At 36.6% G+C, this 17271-nt stretch overlaps 2 protein-coding genes across 3 annotated transcripts in view; both read left to right on the top strand.

The window, feature by feature from the left end:
* On the top strand, positions 1–7327 carry LOC141377075 (uncharacterized). Its single transcript, XM_073920332.1, has 2 exons — positions 1–75; positions 574–7327. Exon 2 carries the CDS (start codon positions 784–786, stop codon positions 6454–6456), a length of 5673 nt encoding a protein of 1890 aa, XP_073776433.1. The 5' UTR covers positions 1–75; positions 574–783; the 3' UTR covers positions 6457–7327.
* A 2288-nt stretch (positions 7328–9615) lies between these two features.
* herc4 (HECT and RLD domain containing E3 ubiquitin protein ligase 4) overlaps positions 9616–17271 on the top strand; it is a 59475-nt gene continuing 51819 nt past the window's right edge. Inside the window, exons 1-3 of one of the 2 annotated variants that reach the window (XM_068213120.2) lie at positions 9616–9780; positions 12703–12843; positions 15322–15595. In XM_068213120.2, the coding sequence (XP_068069221.2) occupies positions 15370–15595 (226 nt within the window). In that variant the 5' untranslated portion in view covers positions 9616–9780; positions 12703–12843; positions 15322–15369. The remainder of the gene's footprint in view (positions 9781–12702; positions 12844–15321; positions 15596–17271) is intronic. The other variant, XM_005173035.6, reaches the window with a different exon arrangement.

Here is a 17271-nt window from a genome sequence, read left to right as displayed (position 1 = left end):
AAAGGGGAAACAGTTCAGAGCACGGACAGACTTCGCTAGCATCACATTGTTATTGCCGAGTGCGTTCAAATACAAGTGAGTGCCCATTTAAAGTGTTATTTGTAGAGTTATTTATCATTTATATAGCAAAATGTTTAGCTGTCTATGCCTAGGTTCAGTATAATCACTGATTACTGATTATAATCATGTAAGTGTGTCACGGGCGTCGAGTATTGCATCATCCATCGGCTCGCTAATGAATACTTATGTGAGATGAGTAAAAGGGAATATTTGGGTTTAATATTGTTAACTGTTCATCACTTTGAGTATTTACATATTGTTACTTTATGTTATAAGTGATATTTATGGTGAGAGTTAAACCATAATAACTGATTCCCTCAAGTTTACATGTTAGTGTATATAATGCTAATTCACAAGTGTTATTTAATGTCATACATGTCTGAATATATCAGTATGTTGTTATTCTGCTGCCTTATATTATAATATCTAAGAGATATCTATGTGTAGCATATTGTCATTATATTATTGTTTCTGTTCAGCACTAATAGATATTTGTTATTTCTGTTCATTTAGAACCACTCATATTAAGCTACACTTCAAAGCATTGTGCTGCTCTGCTGTACTTCCAAATCCAAGGACTGTAAACTCTCAACCAGTATCTGTTTATTAAAGTGTTCTTCGTCTCTGACCGGACGACTTATGTCTGCTCAATTTCCACCAGCACCCACACTAGTCTACATTACAAATGGTCCTTCGAGCCGGAGTTAATGAGCTGTCATAAGAATGATGTATCAGAGTGATCCAGAGCCAGCAATCAGACCCAGAAGAGTGGTGCGACTACCTAGTTACCTGGCAGATTTCGAGCTTACTGATCATCAACAGAGTTTACAGTCAGAACAGAGAGCACACACATCCTCAGAGTGGAGTGATGATTCCAGATTGCAAGGAGCTGCTGCATTACCGCTTGTTGACTATGGGGCCAGTATGCAGACAACAGAGCAGTTGATAGAGTGGAGTCCCAGCAATAGAGAGCATGAACAACAACGATCGCATGCTTCTAAGAATCCTGAGTTGTCATCAGACATTCTGACAGAGTTCCAGCAGTTGCGAAGAGAGACAGAGGAACTGCGACGTCATTCATATGAGCAGATAGGGAAGCTTAAAGCAAGGAATGAGGCTTTGGAAGCACAGTTAAGCTTACTTACAGTGAATGAACAGACCAGTATTCACCCAGAGAGTGCACTTTCCCCTGCTCCCCAACCCCGCGTCTACACTCCACTAGTCACTAGTAATGACCGGCCCATCCCTCTCCCTAGATCCAAACTACCTCAGAGACTGAGTGATAGTACAGAGTCATTAAAACAAGATCGCCTACATGACTTGGAACAGAGGCTTCAGCAGTTAGAGCAAATATCGCTCCCAACTCCATCTCGACCCCAACAGTACCAGTCCTTTCCCCATAAAACATCTGACAGAGTGGACAAAGGTAGAGTTGGCCACAGTTCCACACCACTGCGTGCCCCCCCAAGTCAAGAGAGTACATATAGGGGGCCAGCTCCAACCATCCCAAACTTTGTGAAGCCAGATCCAAGGGAGTTCTCACGGCTGCGTATAGCTCTAGAGAATATTCTGCCAATGGACGCTACGGAGAGATTCAAGTATCAAATCCTGGTTGATCATTTGAAACTAGAGGAAGCTTTGTTAATTGCAGATTCCTACTGCAACTCATTATACCCTTTTTCAGATACTATGGAGGCACTTAACCAACAATATGGACAGCCCCATCAGTTGGCGCTTCAGAGGATAGCTGAGCTTATGGACAGTCCAAATATCCGCCAAGGAGATGTGAGAGCATTCAGGATGTTTGCACTGAAAGTCCGTTCTCTTGTGAGTATGCTTCAACAACTGGGGAATAAAGGATACATGGAGTTAGAGTGTGGTTCCCATGTATCACGACTGTTGTGTAAGCTTCCACATGACCTGCAGACAAGTTTTAGAAGATCTGTCCACCCACAACAGGTTCCCATCCCTACTTTGTTGGATCTGTCAGAGTGGTTAGAGTTTGAGCTGCAAGTTCAAGAGGACAGCACCAGATTCTTTCCTCCAACAAATAAGCCAGTGCTCGACCCTAGGAGAGGACCTTTTAGAGACACAAGACAGCCAACTAAGGCCACTAGTATTTTCCTTGGTACAGAGAAAGCATGCAGTGACAGTCCAGATAAGTCTTCTGACCCCAAGTTCAGAGATAGGAAAATGTTCTGCCCATACTGTGATGCTCAAGATCACTACCTGAATGGGTGTTCCAGTTTCCAGAAACTTAACAGAGATCAGAAAGTACAATGGATACAGTCACACAAGAGATGTTGGCGTTGTGGACGAGCGCATCAAGCTGCACAGTGTAATCTCAAGACACCCTGTAAGAGTTGCAATCGCCGCCATTTGTACATCCTCCATGACGTCAATGATCGGTCACTTGTTAAGTCACCTGAGACACCTAAAGTCAAAAGTTCAGAAAGTTGTTTAGTGAACACAACAACAGAAACACTGTATCTAGATCGGCCTACTGACAGCAGACAGGTCTTACTGAAGATTTGCAAAGTACTCCTGAGGAATGGCAGTCATTGCTTAGAGACCTATGCCCTCTTAGATGACGGGTCTGAACGCACCATCTTGCTGCATTCAGCAGCGCAGCAGCTTAGATTGACTGGCAGACCTGAGGAACTGGTTCTTCGTACAGTAAGACAAGATCTTCACACTCTGCATGGAGCTTCAGTAACGTTTACAGTGTCACCAGCATCTCAACCTAAAACTTCCTTTATGATTCGTAATGCCTTTACAGCTGAGACACTAGGATTAGCGGAGCATACCTACCCAGTTCATGAGTTACAAATCAAGTACAGCCATTTACAAGGTCTACCATTGTCACAAGCTGAATCTGTTCAACCACTCCTCCTTATAGGGTCAGATTGCCCTCATCTCATCACCCCGATAGAGCCAGTTCGTCTTGGCCCACCTAACGGCCCTGCTGCTATCAAAACTCGATTGGGTTGGACTTTACAAGGGCCTACTCATAAGATCAAGAACCACCTTCCTAGCCAGCAGTGTCTTTTCACAGCTACTCAAGACCCATATACTGATCTGTATAGACAAGTGGAGAAATTGTGGCAACTAGATGTGCTCCCGTACCGCAGTGAGAAACTCATTACTCGTTCAAAGCAGGATCAAGAGGCTCTTTCACTGCTTGAGTCTAAGACCATTAGAGTTGAGGTAGATGGAGTAGCCAGATATGCCACACCTTTACTGCGAGTGAAAAATATGCCCCTCTTGCAATCCACCCCAGAAAGCATTTTGCCTTGCCTCAGAGGAATTGAGAAGCGACTAGCCAGAGATTCCACCCAAGCCGCTGCCTACCAGTTAGAGATGAACAAGCTAAAGGAGGCTGGATATGCTAAAGTGATACCTCCTGATCAAGTGGATCAAGCAAAGGAGTCGTGGTACATTCCCCACCACATGACACATCATAATGGGAAGAACAGAGTCGTATTTAACTGTTCATTTCAAAATAGAGGGAAAAATCTTAACCAGCTGCTTCTCCCTGGTCCCACACTGGGTCCTTCTCTGATGTCTGTGCTTCTGAGATTCCGTGAACACACTGTCGCTTTGAGTAGCGATATTAGAGGTATGTTTCATCAGGTGCGATTGATTCCAGATGACCGCCCACTGCTAAGATTCCTCTGGAGGGACCTTAACCGAGATCAGCCTCCCCAAGTGTATGAGTGGCAGGTTCTCCCGTTTGGGACAACGTGCAGCCCCTGCTGTGCGACATTCGCTCTTCAGAAGCATGTCATCGATCATAGTCAGCCTGGGGAAGATGTCAGAGAGAGCATAGAGAAACACTTCTATGTAGACAATTTCCTTCAGAGCTTTGATTCCCAGGAAGAAGCCAGAGACCGGGCATCCAAGTTACACAACCTCCTAGCTACTGGAGGATTCGATCTGAGACAGTGGGCCAGCAATTTCCCTCAAGTACTAGACACCATCCCTTCTACAGCTAAATCAAATACCCTGGTATTGTGGCTAGCCCAAGAGCAACCTGATGCACAAGAATCTGCGCTTGGACTATACTGGCACTGTACATCGGACAAACTGTCATACAAGTATAGGCCAATTAAAAGCTCTACTCCTACTATGCGCCATATCTACAAAGTTCTGGCCAGCCAGTATGACCCCCTGGGGTACATCGTCCCTTACACCACGAGAGCTAAAGTCTTAGTTCAGCATCTCTGGGACAAGAAAAGGGAATGGGATGATCCTCAGCTTCCTAATGAGCTGCTCCACGCCTGGCAAGAATGGGAGCAAGAGTTACCCGATATTCAGCACATATCCATTCCTAGATGTTATGTCACTCCAGAGTTAGATAAACCCCAGTGCATCAGAAACCTACACATATTTTGTGATGCTTCGGAACGAGCTTACGGCTCAGTGGCCTACGTTCAAACACTCAGTTCTCAAGGAGATGTAGAGGTAGCCTTCTTAACAGCCCGTTCCAGAGTTTCACCAAAGAAACAACAGTCAATACCCCGCCTTGAGTTATGTGCCGCTTTGACAGGAGCACAACTGGCCAAACTACTAAAGTCAGAACTCAGTGTTCCCATAAATCAGGTCACCCTCTGGTCAGATTCCAGTACTGTGCTGGCATGGATTCAAGCCGACTCCTGCCGATTTAAGGTGTTCGTTGGAACAAGAATAGCTGAGATACAGGAGTTAACAGATCCCAAGGACTGGCGTTATGTTGATTCAAAGTCTAATCCCGCAGATGATATAACGAGAGGCAAGACTCTGAATGAGCTAGCTAAGCCGAGCAGATGGAGTCAAGGCCCATCATTCCTTCTCCTGTCCCCAGATCAGTGGCCAAAGAGGCCTTTCTCACATCCATCCTCTGAAGATGTTGAGCTAAAACAATCCACATTCTGTGGACTTACAAGTCCTGTACTCCACTCAGCCTTGCCTAATTGCAACCAGTTTGAGTCATATAAGGAACTGCTTACAGCTACAGCTAGAGTCTTGCATGGGTCTGCTACCACTACGGATGTGCTAACAGCTGAGGATTATAAAGAAGCCGAGCTATCCCTGCTTCGTCAAGCACAAACCGAAAGTTTTCCAGTTGAGATGGTTCAGCTTAAGTCAGACAAACCCCTATCAATGACCAGTCGCCTTTTGTGCCTCGCTCCAGAGTATGACACCACTATGCAGCTCATCAGGGTTGGTGGTCGGCTTAGACGGACAGAACAGTTAGACGAATTTACCATACACCCCATAGTTCTCGATCCTAAGCACCCACTAAGTAGACTCATCATAAAGGACTTTGATGAAACCTTACATCATCCTGGAGCACAAAGGGTCTTTGCGGAGGTACGTCGTAAGTACTGGATCTTGAGAGGCAGAGAAGCTATTCGGCTGCACCAGAGAACATGCTTGGGATGTAAACAGTGGAGAGGCCAGCCTAACATTCCTAGAATGGCGGACCTACCTCCTTCAAGACTGCGATTGCTTCAACCAGCTTTCTACTCGACTGGAGTTGATTGTTTCGGCCCTTACCTCATCAAGATTGGGCGCAGACATGAGAAACGATGGGGAGTCATATTTAAGTGTATGACAACAAGAGCTGTATACCTGGATCTACTCTGTCAGATGGACACAGATTCATTTCTAATGGCACTCCGAAGATTTATCTCCCGTAGAGGCAAGCCATTTGAAATTATCTCTGATCAAGGGACCAATTTCAGAGGTGGCGAGAGAACACTAAAGGAAGATTTCAATGCTCTCAGTCCTTCCCTCCAAGAGCAATTGGCCAGCCACCAGATTAATTTCAAGTTCAATCCCCCTGGAGCAGCACATTTTGGGGGCTGTAGGGAAAGAGAGATACGATCTCTGAAATCAGCTCTCTGTTCCACTATAGGGGATCAAATTGTGACAGAGGAAGTGTTGCGTTCCATGCTTGTTGAGATTGAAGGCATTCTCAATTCAAAACCCCTGGGATATACATCCTCAGATATAGCAGACCCCGACCCTGTCACTCCCAACATGCTGCTCATGGGGCGGCTTGACTCAAACTTGCCTCAAGTTATATACCCCGAATCAGAGTTTCTGAGCAAACGTAGATGGAGACACAGTCAGCTTTTAGCAGACCAATTCTGGAAACGATTCCTACTCAACTACCTCCCAGAGTTGCAAATCCGTCAGAAATGGCACAGGAATGCGGAGAATCTGCAGCCAGGCACGGTTGTCATGATTGTTGATCATCAATTACCTCGAACGCTGTGGCCAGTTGGACAAGTGACTAAGGTCTTCCCTGGAGATGATGGGAAAGTTAGGACTGCAGAAGTGGAAGTCAAAGGGAAAATTTATATTCGCCCTATCAACAGGCTCATTAGCCTCCCATGTTTGCCAGATTAAGTGCCATTTAGTTAACCCTTTACCTAAGTGCCTTTTCAAAATTACACATTTGCAAAGAAATGTGGGGGCGGCTGTAGAAAAGGCTGTGATGTGTATATATGGTACAATAGCGCCCTCTTGTGACTTTACTAAGCATTACATTCATGACGCACCTTCCCCGTTAAATGATCCCTTTAATAGTTAAAGGGGAAACAGTTCAGAGCACGGACAGACTTCGCTAGCATCACATTGTTATTGCCGAGTGCGTTCAAATACAAGTGAGTGCCCATTTAAAGTGTTATTTGTAGAGTTATTTATCATTTATATAGCAAAATGTTTAGCTGTCTATGCCTAGGTTCAGTATAATCACTGATTACTGATTATAATCATGTAAGTGTGTCACGGGCGTCGAGTATTGCATCATCCATCGGCTCGCTAATGAATACTTATGTGAGATGAGTAAAAGGGAATATTTGGGTTTAATATTGTTAACTGTTCATCACTTTGAGTATTTACATATTGTTACTTTATGTTATAAGTGATATTTATGGTGAGAGTTAAACCATAATAACTGATTCCCTCAAGTTTACATGTTAGTGTATATAATGCTAATTCACAAGTGTTATTTAATGTCATACATGTCTGAATATATCAGTATGTTGTTATTCTGCTGCCTTATATTATAATATCTAAGAGATATCTATGTGTAGCATATTGTCATTATATTATTGTTTCTGTTCAGCACTAATAGATATTTGTTATTTCTGTTCATTTAGAACCACTCATATTAAGCTACACTTCAAAGCATTGTGCTGCTCTGCTGTACTTCCAAATCCAAGGACTGTAAACTCTCAACCAGTATCTGTTTATTAAAGTGTTCTTCGTCTCTGACCGGACGACTTATGTCTGCTCAATTTCCACCAGCACCCACACTAGTCTACATTACACAGTGGATGTCTCACAATATGAACGGGTGTGTTTGTAGAATAAATGTTGATTATCTAAAAATATCTCTGCTTTATATATATATATATATATATATATATATATATATATATATATATATATATATATATATATATATATATATATATATATATATATGTTTTAGTTTTTTTTTAATTATTGATATATATATATATATATATATATATATATATATATATATATATATATATATATATATATATATATATATATATATATATATATATATATATATATATAATATATATATAATAGAGATGTGGTTTAAACTGCAGTCCAATATTGAAAATGTTATAAATTGCATGAATATCTAGAGTGGAAACTGTGTTTTTATTATAAAATGTGCACACAGGTCAAAGAAGTAAAAGATTGTAGCACACATCATCATGACAATAGTGTAATACAGCTTTAACAAACTCTGTATGTTAATTGTAAACAAACTATCCTGCGTTTTAACCTTGATTTGCTGAATGCACTCACTAAAATGTTCTTTTATTGTTTCTAAACCTTATTTTTTTAAGATTAAATCAGAAGTTTAGTTATAATTACTATGCTCTTTCTCTATAAAACTGCATTAAAATCGGATTATGGCTGTTAAATCAGACTGAGCTGAAAGAAGACGGAAGTGTTTGTTGTATCTACAAAAATTATATTTTGTTATTCTGAATGTAGACTCTCATATAACATAAGATTGTGTATGTATTATAATATTATAACAAGATAATGGAAATATAGTTTTGTGGTTAATTAATCAGTCATTTTTGCATAAAAAATAATAATCAAGTAACAATAAATTCATATATTCAAATAAATATGGAGAAAAAAGTAATAAAGGTTATTTTATTTAAATATTTATTTGATAAAGGCATATGTAAAGTATCAATCAAGCTTGTGGCAATCAAAACCAATCTTTTCAAGAACGGTGACCAGTAAAATTTGAAGTGACTTTTATTTTGAAGTATAGCCTGTGATGCATTTGTAGTAGGCTAGATTAAACCACATTCAAGATATTTCGTATTTTGTGACAAAGAGTGTTTCCTTTAGATAAAAATGAGTGCTTTTTTTATCTTCTATGGATACCAAAAATCTAAAAGAATAAAGCTTAATGCTGTCGCAAATCTTTAACATACTTTACTAAAAATTTTCAAATCCCGAATTAACCATTAATTTGTATTTTGTTAACGTTTAGCCCTAAACCCAACCCTCACAGTAATGTAGATATATGAATTATTGTTGTACTGTGTTACAAAAATTATGCTATATATTGATGTATCCGCAGCTGTATCCCATCTTGAGACTTTGCCCCATTTTTAATAAACAATATAAATAATATTGGGTGTAATTACTGTTTTTACATTACTGTGAGGGTTGGGTTTAGGGGTTTTAGACTTTATTAAAATACAAATAATGCGTAAATTGATAAATAATATAATTGTTTGTCTTCGTACGCGGCTGTATCTCTCTTTTAAGCTTAACATGCCAGAGTGTATAACAAAGCATTAAGTCATTAAAAATATTCCATTCCTTCATATATTACTAGTATTCTTAGCTTTTTTATTATCAATGTTCTGCAAACTTGTGCAGTTGTAGTCTCTTAAAGAAAATTAACATTTTGCTTCCTACCGCAGCTGTATCCCCTTTTTTTCTGTAGCTTCATTTTTTATTTATTTTTTGTCAGACTTGTACAATAACAAGGAAATATGACAGTTAAGTCTCATAAATGTAAAGATAACATACAAGGTGAAAATAACTAATAACAAGAAAATAAACCAAAATATGGTAAATTTGCATAAATGGGTTTACATAAATTAAAGCTAATAAACTACATCCTTTAGAAAATTAAATAAATCGACAATGATCCTTATCCTTAAATATGTTCGTAATACATTTTTTAAAATGCGCTTTTCTTATTTTTAGTCAATTTATTAGAAGAAACGAGTCAAAATCAGCAAGAAAAAAAAGGAAACAAGCAAAAGAATCAAAGGATATTCAAGCCATCTCTCCGTATGAATGAAAAAAGTGCATTAAGTATTAAAAATACATAATATTGTATTTAAAAATACAAAACTTTGGATTTTCATAGTAAAAACAACGTCTCCCGCAGCTGTATCTCTTCTTGCTGCAGGAACTCTGCGTGAGTCGTCACATCCGGTCCCCAGAAATGCTCTAGAATATTACAGCAGCTTCGCGTTTGTTCTGCTGTGTGTATTAAAGCGCGTGTCCTGCTGCTGGCGCTCTTTTAGGCTGTCAGGACAGTATAGAACATTTAATAGCAACAATTAATCACACTCATGTAAATATAAACACCGGGTCTTTGCTGGACGCGTCCGCAAGAGCATTACATTAAAATATCAACAGGTAAGAAACGGCAGGCTGGATTTGTATGGGTGTGTGTGCTCAAATGTGTGGCGTGTTTAAGTAAAAGACCGATATATATGGATATATATGTGTGTGTGTGTGTGTGTTTGTGTTTGGGGTGTATTAAGGCACACATTAGTGGGAAGTGCTTAATTTAATCATTTAAAAAACTCAAATGTCATTTATGTGTGCGAATTAAACACTTATTTCATTAAGTAGTTCGTTTTGTTTACATCGAATGTAACGTTAAAAGCTGACGTTACATTACCGTTACATTCCAATCTAATGTTATAGTGCAAAATCCAACGTTATAGTTAACTAGTTTGTCGTTTTACATTTTGTTTAATAATAATAAGAACATTATATTTATTATAAATGTTGTATTGTTATTATTAGATATTAAGTAATTAGCAATATTTCCCTGTCAGCTATTAGCTGCATTATTTATTGTCTTCATGTTAACCTTATTGATCTTAATTTATTTACACCCTGTATTTTGTTTTGTTTTTTGTCATCGATTATGTTATTTTAAGCTCATTATTTCAACCTGTTTTTATTTTGTATTTATTATTTTATACTATTATTATTTGAATGATAATAGAATAGGCTAAGCCCTGGCGCAGTAGGTAGTGCTGTCGCCTCACAGCAAGAAGGTCGCTGGTTCGAGCCTCGACTCAGTTGGTGTTTCTGTGTGGAGTTTGCATGTTCTCCCTGCGTTCGCGTGGGTTTCCTCCGGATGCTCCGGTTTCCCCCACAGTCCAAATGACATGGTACAGGTGAATTGGGTAGGCTAAATTGTCCGTAGTGTATGAGTGTCTGTGTGAATGAGTGTGTGGCTGTTTCCCCAGAGATGGGTTGCAGCTGGAAGGGCATCCGCTGAGTAAAAATGTGCTGGAGACGTTGGTGGTTCATTCCGCTGTGGCGACCCCAGATTAATAAAGTTACTAAGCCAAGAAAATGAATGAATGAATAATAATAGAATATTAATTATAAATGTTGTATTGTTGTTATTAGATATTAAGTTATTAGCAATATTTCCCTGTCAGCTATTAGCTGCATTATTTATTGTCTTCATATTACTGTTTTTAATTTGTTTACACTCAGTTATGTTATTTTAAGCTCATTATTTCAACCTGTTTTTATTGTGTATTTATCATTTTATACTCTTATTATTATTTTAATAAAATTATAGAATATTTATTATAAATATTGTATTGTTTTTATTAGATATTAAGTCATTTGCAATATTTCCCTGTCAGCTATTACCTGCATTATTTATTGTCTTCATATTACTGTTTTTAATTTATTTACACCCTGTATTTTGTTTTTTTGTCATCGATTATGTTATTTTAAGCTCATTATTTCAACCTGTTTTTATTTTGTATTTATTATTTTATACTATTATTACTTTAATAAAATAATAGAATATTAATTATAAATGTTGTATTGTTGTTATTAGATATTAAGTTATTAGCAATATTTCCCTGACAGCTATTAGCTACATTATTTATTGTCTTCATTGTACTGTTTTTAATTTACGTACGTACTGTATTTATTTCTTTTGTCTTTGTTGTATTTATTTTAAGCTCATTATTTCAATCTATTTATTTATTACCATCATGGCACTGTTTTAATTTATTTACGTACTGTATTTTGTCATCAGTTATTTTATTTTAAGTTCATTATTTCAGCCTGTTTTTATTTTGTATTTATTATTTTATACTTTTTGTTTATATAAATAGATTTTTAGTTATGTTTGTTTAGGTTTAGTCTTGAGTTTGTAATAGTTTAACCGTTTATAAACAAATATATTTAAATATTATTCCACCCATACGTCACTGTTGTCATGTTATCAGGGTATTTAAATCTCACGTCAGTCACGTGGTCTGTGGTTTTAATGTGATGCAATGCTGCATTTGATTATTGGCAATAAAAACAGAGTCACTAATATCTTTACAAGGTGTTAATACCTGTTTAAGTGGCAACCAGGTTTAGTCGTTGACTGTAATCTGTGTTATGCAAGAATTGTTTTTATGCTCGCCTCCTGCAAACAGAAGTTTCTAGAGGGTTTTCTCTGTAGGGCGGGACTTATTGCATGCTTTCATTTTCATCTGTTTAAACTGTGATAATAATCAGTATATTTTAGTTTAACAGATGTGCTTGTAGTTTTAACTAATACTCTGTTAGTTTGTCATCTTTATATTTTTATGTATGTTGTCTTAATAGTCATGTTTAATTTTTTATTATTAATTATATGTATTGGTGTTATTATTAAATTTACGACATGTAGTACGACAAATTAAAACTGTTTTTATTTATTTACATATTTATTAAAATTTTCTGATTATTAATTTTTATTTTATTTAACAAGACTATGTTGTTTTATGTAATTTATGTCTTAATCTGATGTATGTTGTATGGTGTATTTATTTGTTATTTTAATGATTTGTTTTATAATTTTTAGTTTATTTATGATTTTATTATTTTATTATTATCTTTTTTATTAAACAGTGTTATTTGTTTGTTTGTTTAAATAAATATTGAACTGGTTTATTTATTTTTTGTGTTATTTTATTGATTAATTATTTTAAGCCAATTTTTTGATTATTTATTTTTTAATCTTATTGAATATATACACACACACACACACACACACACACACACACACACACACACACATATATATACAGTTGAAGTCAGAATTATTAGCCTCCCTAAATTATTAGCCCCGCTTTTTATTTTTACCCAATTTCTGTTTAATGGAGAGAAGATTTGTTTAAAGGGCACCTAGGTTACCCCTTTTTTCAGATTTAATATAAGTCTTTTGCGTTTCTAGAATGTGTATATAAAGTTTCAGATCAAAATACCCATCAGATTTTTCATTATACCTTTTACAAGAGGCTGTTTTATACTGATTTCCAGCAGGGGGTGGTTTTGTCGTACTGTGCCTTTAAGCCGAGTTCTGCCCGCCCACTGTTTCTACATGCCTCCTCCCTCAGCTGCGTCAGACAACACACAGACTTAAAGGAAGAAGGTCTCACGTAGCGTTTGTGAAATATTACAGTAAGAACTAACCTTTACTAATCAGTATTGTGAAGTTGCATTGATGAGTCACACACAATATCGTTACAAAGTTAACGCGCACACACACACACACAAACAGATACACACGCAGGCAGACAGACAGAGCGCGCTTAGCTTAGTTAAGGCTAACCTCAAGTACTGTGTGGATATCTGTTATGCTAATGTACAAAATAAACCTGATTTAACTTCCACAAACCGGGATTGAAGCATCTTCTTTTATAATTGATCTGACACGCGGCTGTGCTGATGAAGTAAAGCTGAAGTAAAACGCTGTAATTAATTACACACATACTCTGTTTTAAAACACTTTAAACATGTGAAACTCACTCTTAATCACATTTGATGATGATTGCTGATCCTAGCGAACAGAACAGAGCTTTTATTCCCGGTTGCTTTGCGTATGTCTGCCTGGTCTTGTTGACATATACACGCGACTACCGGAACATGTTAATGCGCGCAGCTGTCAATCAATTCGGTGGGCGGGGGGGGGATCGCACACCTACGTAATGGTGCGATTGATTTGAAAACAGCTCCAATTGGCCGACCCTTTTTTTGTAGTTAAATTGAAAAAAAAAAAAGGACTGGGTGTGTTCATATCACCCCAGTATGACGGTCTATACACTATACCAACACAGATCTGTCCAAACAGCTTGAAAAGTCGATTTTTTACCATAGGTGCCCTTTAAAACATTTCTAAACATAATAGTTTTAATAACTCATTTCTAATAACTGATTTATTTTATCTTTGCCATGATGACAGTATATATTTGACTAGATATTTCTCAAGACACTTCTATACAGCTTAAAGTGACATTTACAGGCTTAACTAGGTTAATTAGGTTAACTAGGCAGGTTAGGGTAATTTGGCAAGTTAATGTATAACAATGCTTTGTTCTGTAGACTTTTGAAAAAAACATTACTTAAAGGGACTAATAACTTTGACCTTAAAAAATAAAAAAATAAAAACTGCTTTTATTCAAGCTGAAATAAAACAAATACGACTTTCTCCAGAAGAAAAAATACTGTCAGACATACTGTGAACATTTCCTGAATCTGTTAAACATCATTTGGGAAATATTTAAAAAGGGGAAAATAATTCAAAGGGGGGCGAATAATTCTGACTTCAACTATTAAATATATAATATGCGTGTATCGTTTTATAATTATTAGTTTATATGAATCCAGTCTTGCGTATGTTAATTTAGCTTAATAAAATGATTATTTATTTCAATCTTAATTTGTTATTTTATTGAACAAAATATAATTTATTGACGTTTTTGTTTTGTGTGTTATTTTTAATTTATTTGTTAGTTTTTATTTTTATTTAACTATTTTCTCTGTTGTTTTGTGTGTATGTTTTTTTTTTTATTTAATCATTTGTTTTCTGTGTTGTTGTTTTTTTGTGTTTTTATTTATTATTGTGTCTTATGTATTTATTGAATAATTAATAATATATATATATATATATATATATATATATATATATATATATATATATATATATATATATATATATATACAGTTTTTTTAAATAATTACTAGTTTATTTGAATCCAGTGGTTCTGTTTATTTATCTTAATAATTTGTTTTAATTATTTTAGTCTCATTTTGTTATTTTATTTCCATCAAATGTTATTTATTTATTTATTTATTTTCTTTGTTGTTGTTTTGTTTGTTCCTTTTTTTTCTCTACAAATATCCCCTAGCACCACAGGCATTTTGTAAAAAAAATGTTTAAGATATATAGAAAGTTGAAGTCAAAATCATTAGCCCTCCTGTCATTTAGAAAAAAAGTCTAATATTTCCTAAATGATGTTGAACAGATTCAGGAATTTTTCACAGCATTTTCTATAATTATTTGTTCTTTTGAAGAAAAACTTATTTGTTTTATTTTAGCTAGAATAAAATCACTATTTAATTGTTTTAAACCTATTTTAAGGTTTTAATTGAATATTTATTCAATATTATTAGCCCGCTTTACGCAAAATGTGTTTGGATAGTCTACAGAACAAACCACTGATATACAATGACTTGCCTGATTACCCTAACTTTACCCTAATTACCCTAGTGAAGCCTTTAAATGTCACTTTAAGCTGAATACCAGTGTCTTGAAGAATATCTAGTCTCATTTTATGTGCTGTCATGAAGGAAAAGATCAAATAAATCAGTTATTAGAGATGAGTTATTAAAACTATGATTAGAAATGTGTTGAACAAAATCTCTCTGTTAAACAGAAATAAAAAAAAAATACAAAAGGATTAAAATTTTACAGGAGTGCTAATAATTCTGACGTCAACTGTATATATAAGGTTTAATAAAATAAATTGTGTGAATTGTGCCTTTTTACATTTGAAAACTTTCATGCAACTGATTGCATCATCATTAAAAACAATACATGGCTCAGTTTACTCATACATTTTCCAGTGATTTATTCATTACTGTTTGTTTACCTGACAGGTGTGTGAAGAAGCTGTGGGACGAGAGCGGGCACTCAGGCCCGTCGTGATGTTATGTTGGGGAAACGCCTCCTTCGGGCAGCTGGGTTTAGGAGGTATCGATGAAGAGGTGCTGCTGGAGCCCCGAAGATGTGAGTTTTTCGAGGGTAAGCGCGTGCGGGACGTGGGCTGCGGGAGACGCCACACTGTCTTCCTGCTAGAGGATGGGACGGTTTACACCTGCGGCTGCAATGACCTGGGGCAGCTGGGGCATGAGAAAGCCCGCAAGAAACCAGGTAGTGATGCACATAAAGTGATTTAAAGTGTTTATTGTCGTATATAAGGGTTGTACAATCAAATTATTATGCCAATAAGGTTTAATGGTTTAATGGGCAGTTGAAGTCAGAATTATTAGCCAATTTCTGTTTCTGTATTTTAAGCACATTTCTATTCATAATAGTTTTAATAACTCATTTCTGATAACTGATTTATTTGATCTTTGCCATGATGACAGTAAATAATATCTAACTAGATATTCTTCAAGACACTTCTATACAGCTTAAAGACATTTAAAGGCTTCACTAGGTTAATTAGGGTAAAGTTAGGCAGGGCTCGAAATTAAGCTTTTTGCTTGGTAGCTCTGGTGCTCCTTACTAAAAATGTAGGAGCATCAGCCAAAATTTAGTTGCACCCAGTAATTATAAGCACCGTTACTACAAGTTTTATACAACATATTTATTGCATTTGAAATCAACACTAATCAAACTAACAAGCAAAAAAATACATATGCAAGCGTGAGGAAATATGTCTCAACGAAATCCCGTTATCACAAGAAAATAGATTTTTATAACAAAACTGAGTGACCAAAGCATTCACGGAGCGCTCACCGGCCCTGCACACACTGCTGGACATGAATGAATCTGTTAACGATATAACTCTGCTGTTCTCACGGGTGCTGTCTGATATCGCACTGATGCTTTTGGCAGATACTGTATCTTATTATATGCATACGTCATGTTATTTTATGTGTCTCTCGGAACCAGTTGGGTTTGTTTGCTGGAAAGATTCAGAGAGGGATTGTTGCTGTTTGGAGGACTTTATTACCTTCTCTGCTGTCCTGCTTCAGACAGTGATATTGCTGGGTGATGCGCTGCAGATGTGCAGTCATGGTTATACGTGTAAATCAATGCTTGCACACAGTTATTTTTTTTGTTCACTGTTTTTTCTTTTATTAGCATTATACTTACTGGAAAAACCGAGATGTCCTCACACCGCAGATTTGAAAGACGCCGGCACTTTCTCGTACTGTTGCCTCACTTTGCCGGCGCTTTCTCGTACTGTTGTCTTAGCCTCACTTCACCACCGCTCGCCATGTTAAAGTGTTGAATGATGGTCAAGCGCCCCCTAACTTTAGAGCATAGTGATTGGATATTTACTCGCAGGGGAGGAGTTTCCTTATCTCAGCTCATGGACTTACAGGCACTCACAGTCAATTCAGGGAGATATAAAACACACATAAATTATTTAAACACAAAACCGAGAAAACCGCAATTCACAAGCGCGTATTGAACCGTGGAGGTCGTACCGTACGGTTCAATATTATATTGAGAACCATGGCATCCCTAATATATATATATATATATAATGAGTATAATACTCAGTGTTGTCCACTGATGGAATACTGGAAAACCTGGACATTCGCAGAGTTTGTGATGAAGATGAGCTCATTTCTAAAGCCATTATGTTTTAAAACAACTCTCTCTGTTGAACAGCAGGAAGTATTTGAATTAAAATTAACAATATATTGAATGTTAAAGTGTGTATGTGCAAGGGGACAGTTCATTGTTGCAAATATAAGATATGTGATGAGAATAATAGTAATAATAATAAATAAAATATAATAAGGATGACACAGTGGCACAGTAGGTAGTGCTGTCGCCTCAAAGCAAGAACAACGCTGGTTCGAGCCTCG

This window comes from Danio rerio, chromosome 13 (assembly GCF_049306965.1).
Source record: "Danio rerio strain Tuebingen ecotype United States chromosome 13, GRCz12tu, whole genome shotgun sequence".
Lineage (NCBI taxonomy): Eukaryota > Metazoa > Chordata > Actinopteri > Cypriniformes > Danionidae > Danio > Danio rerio.
This window is presented reverse-complemented; position numbering and strand designations above follow the sequence as displayed.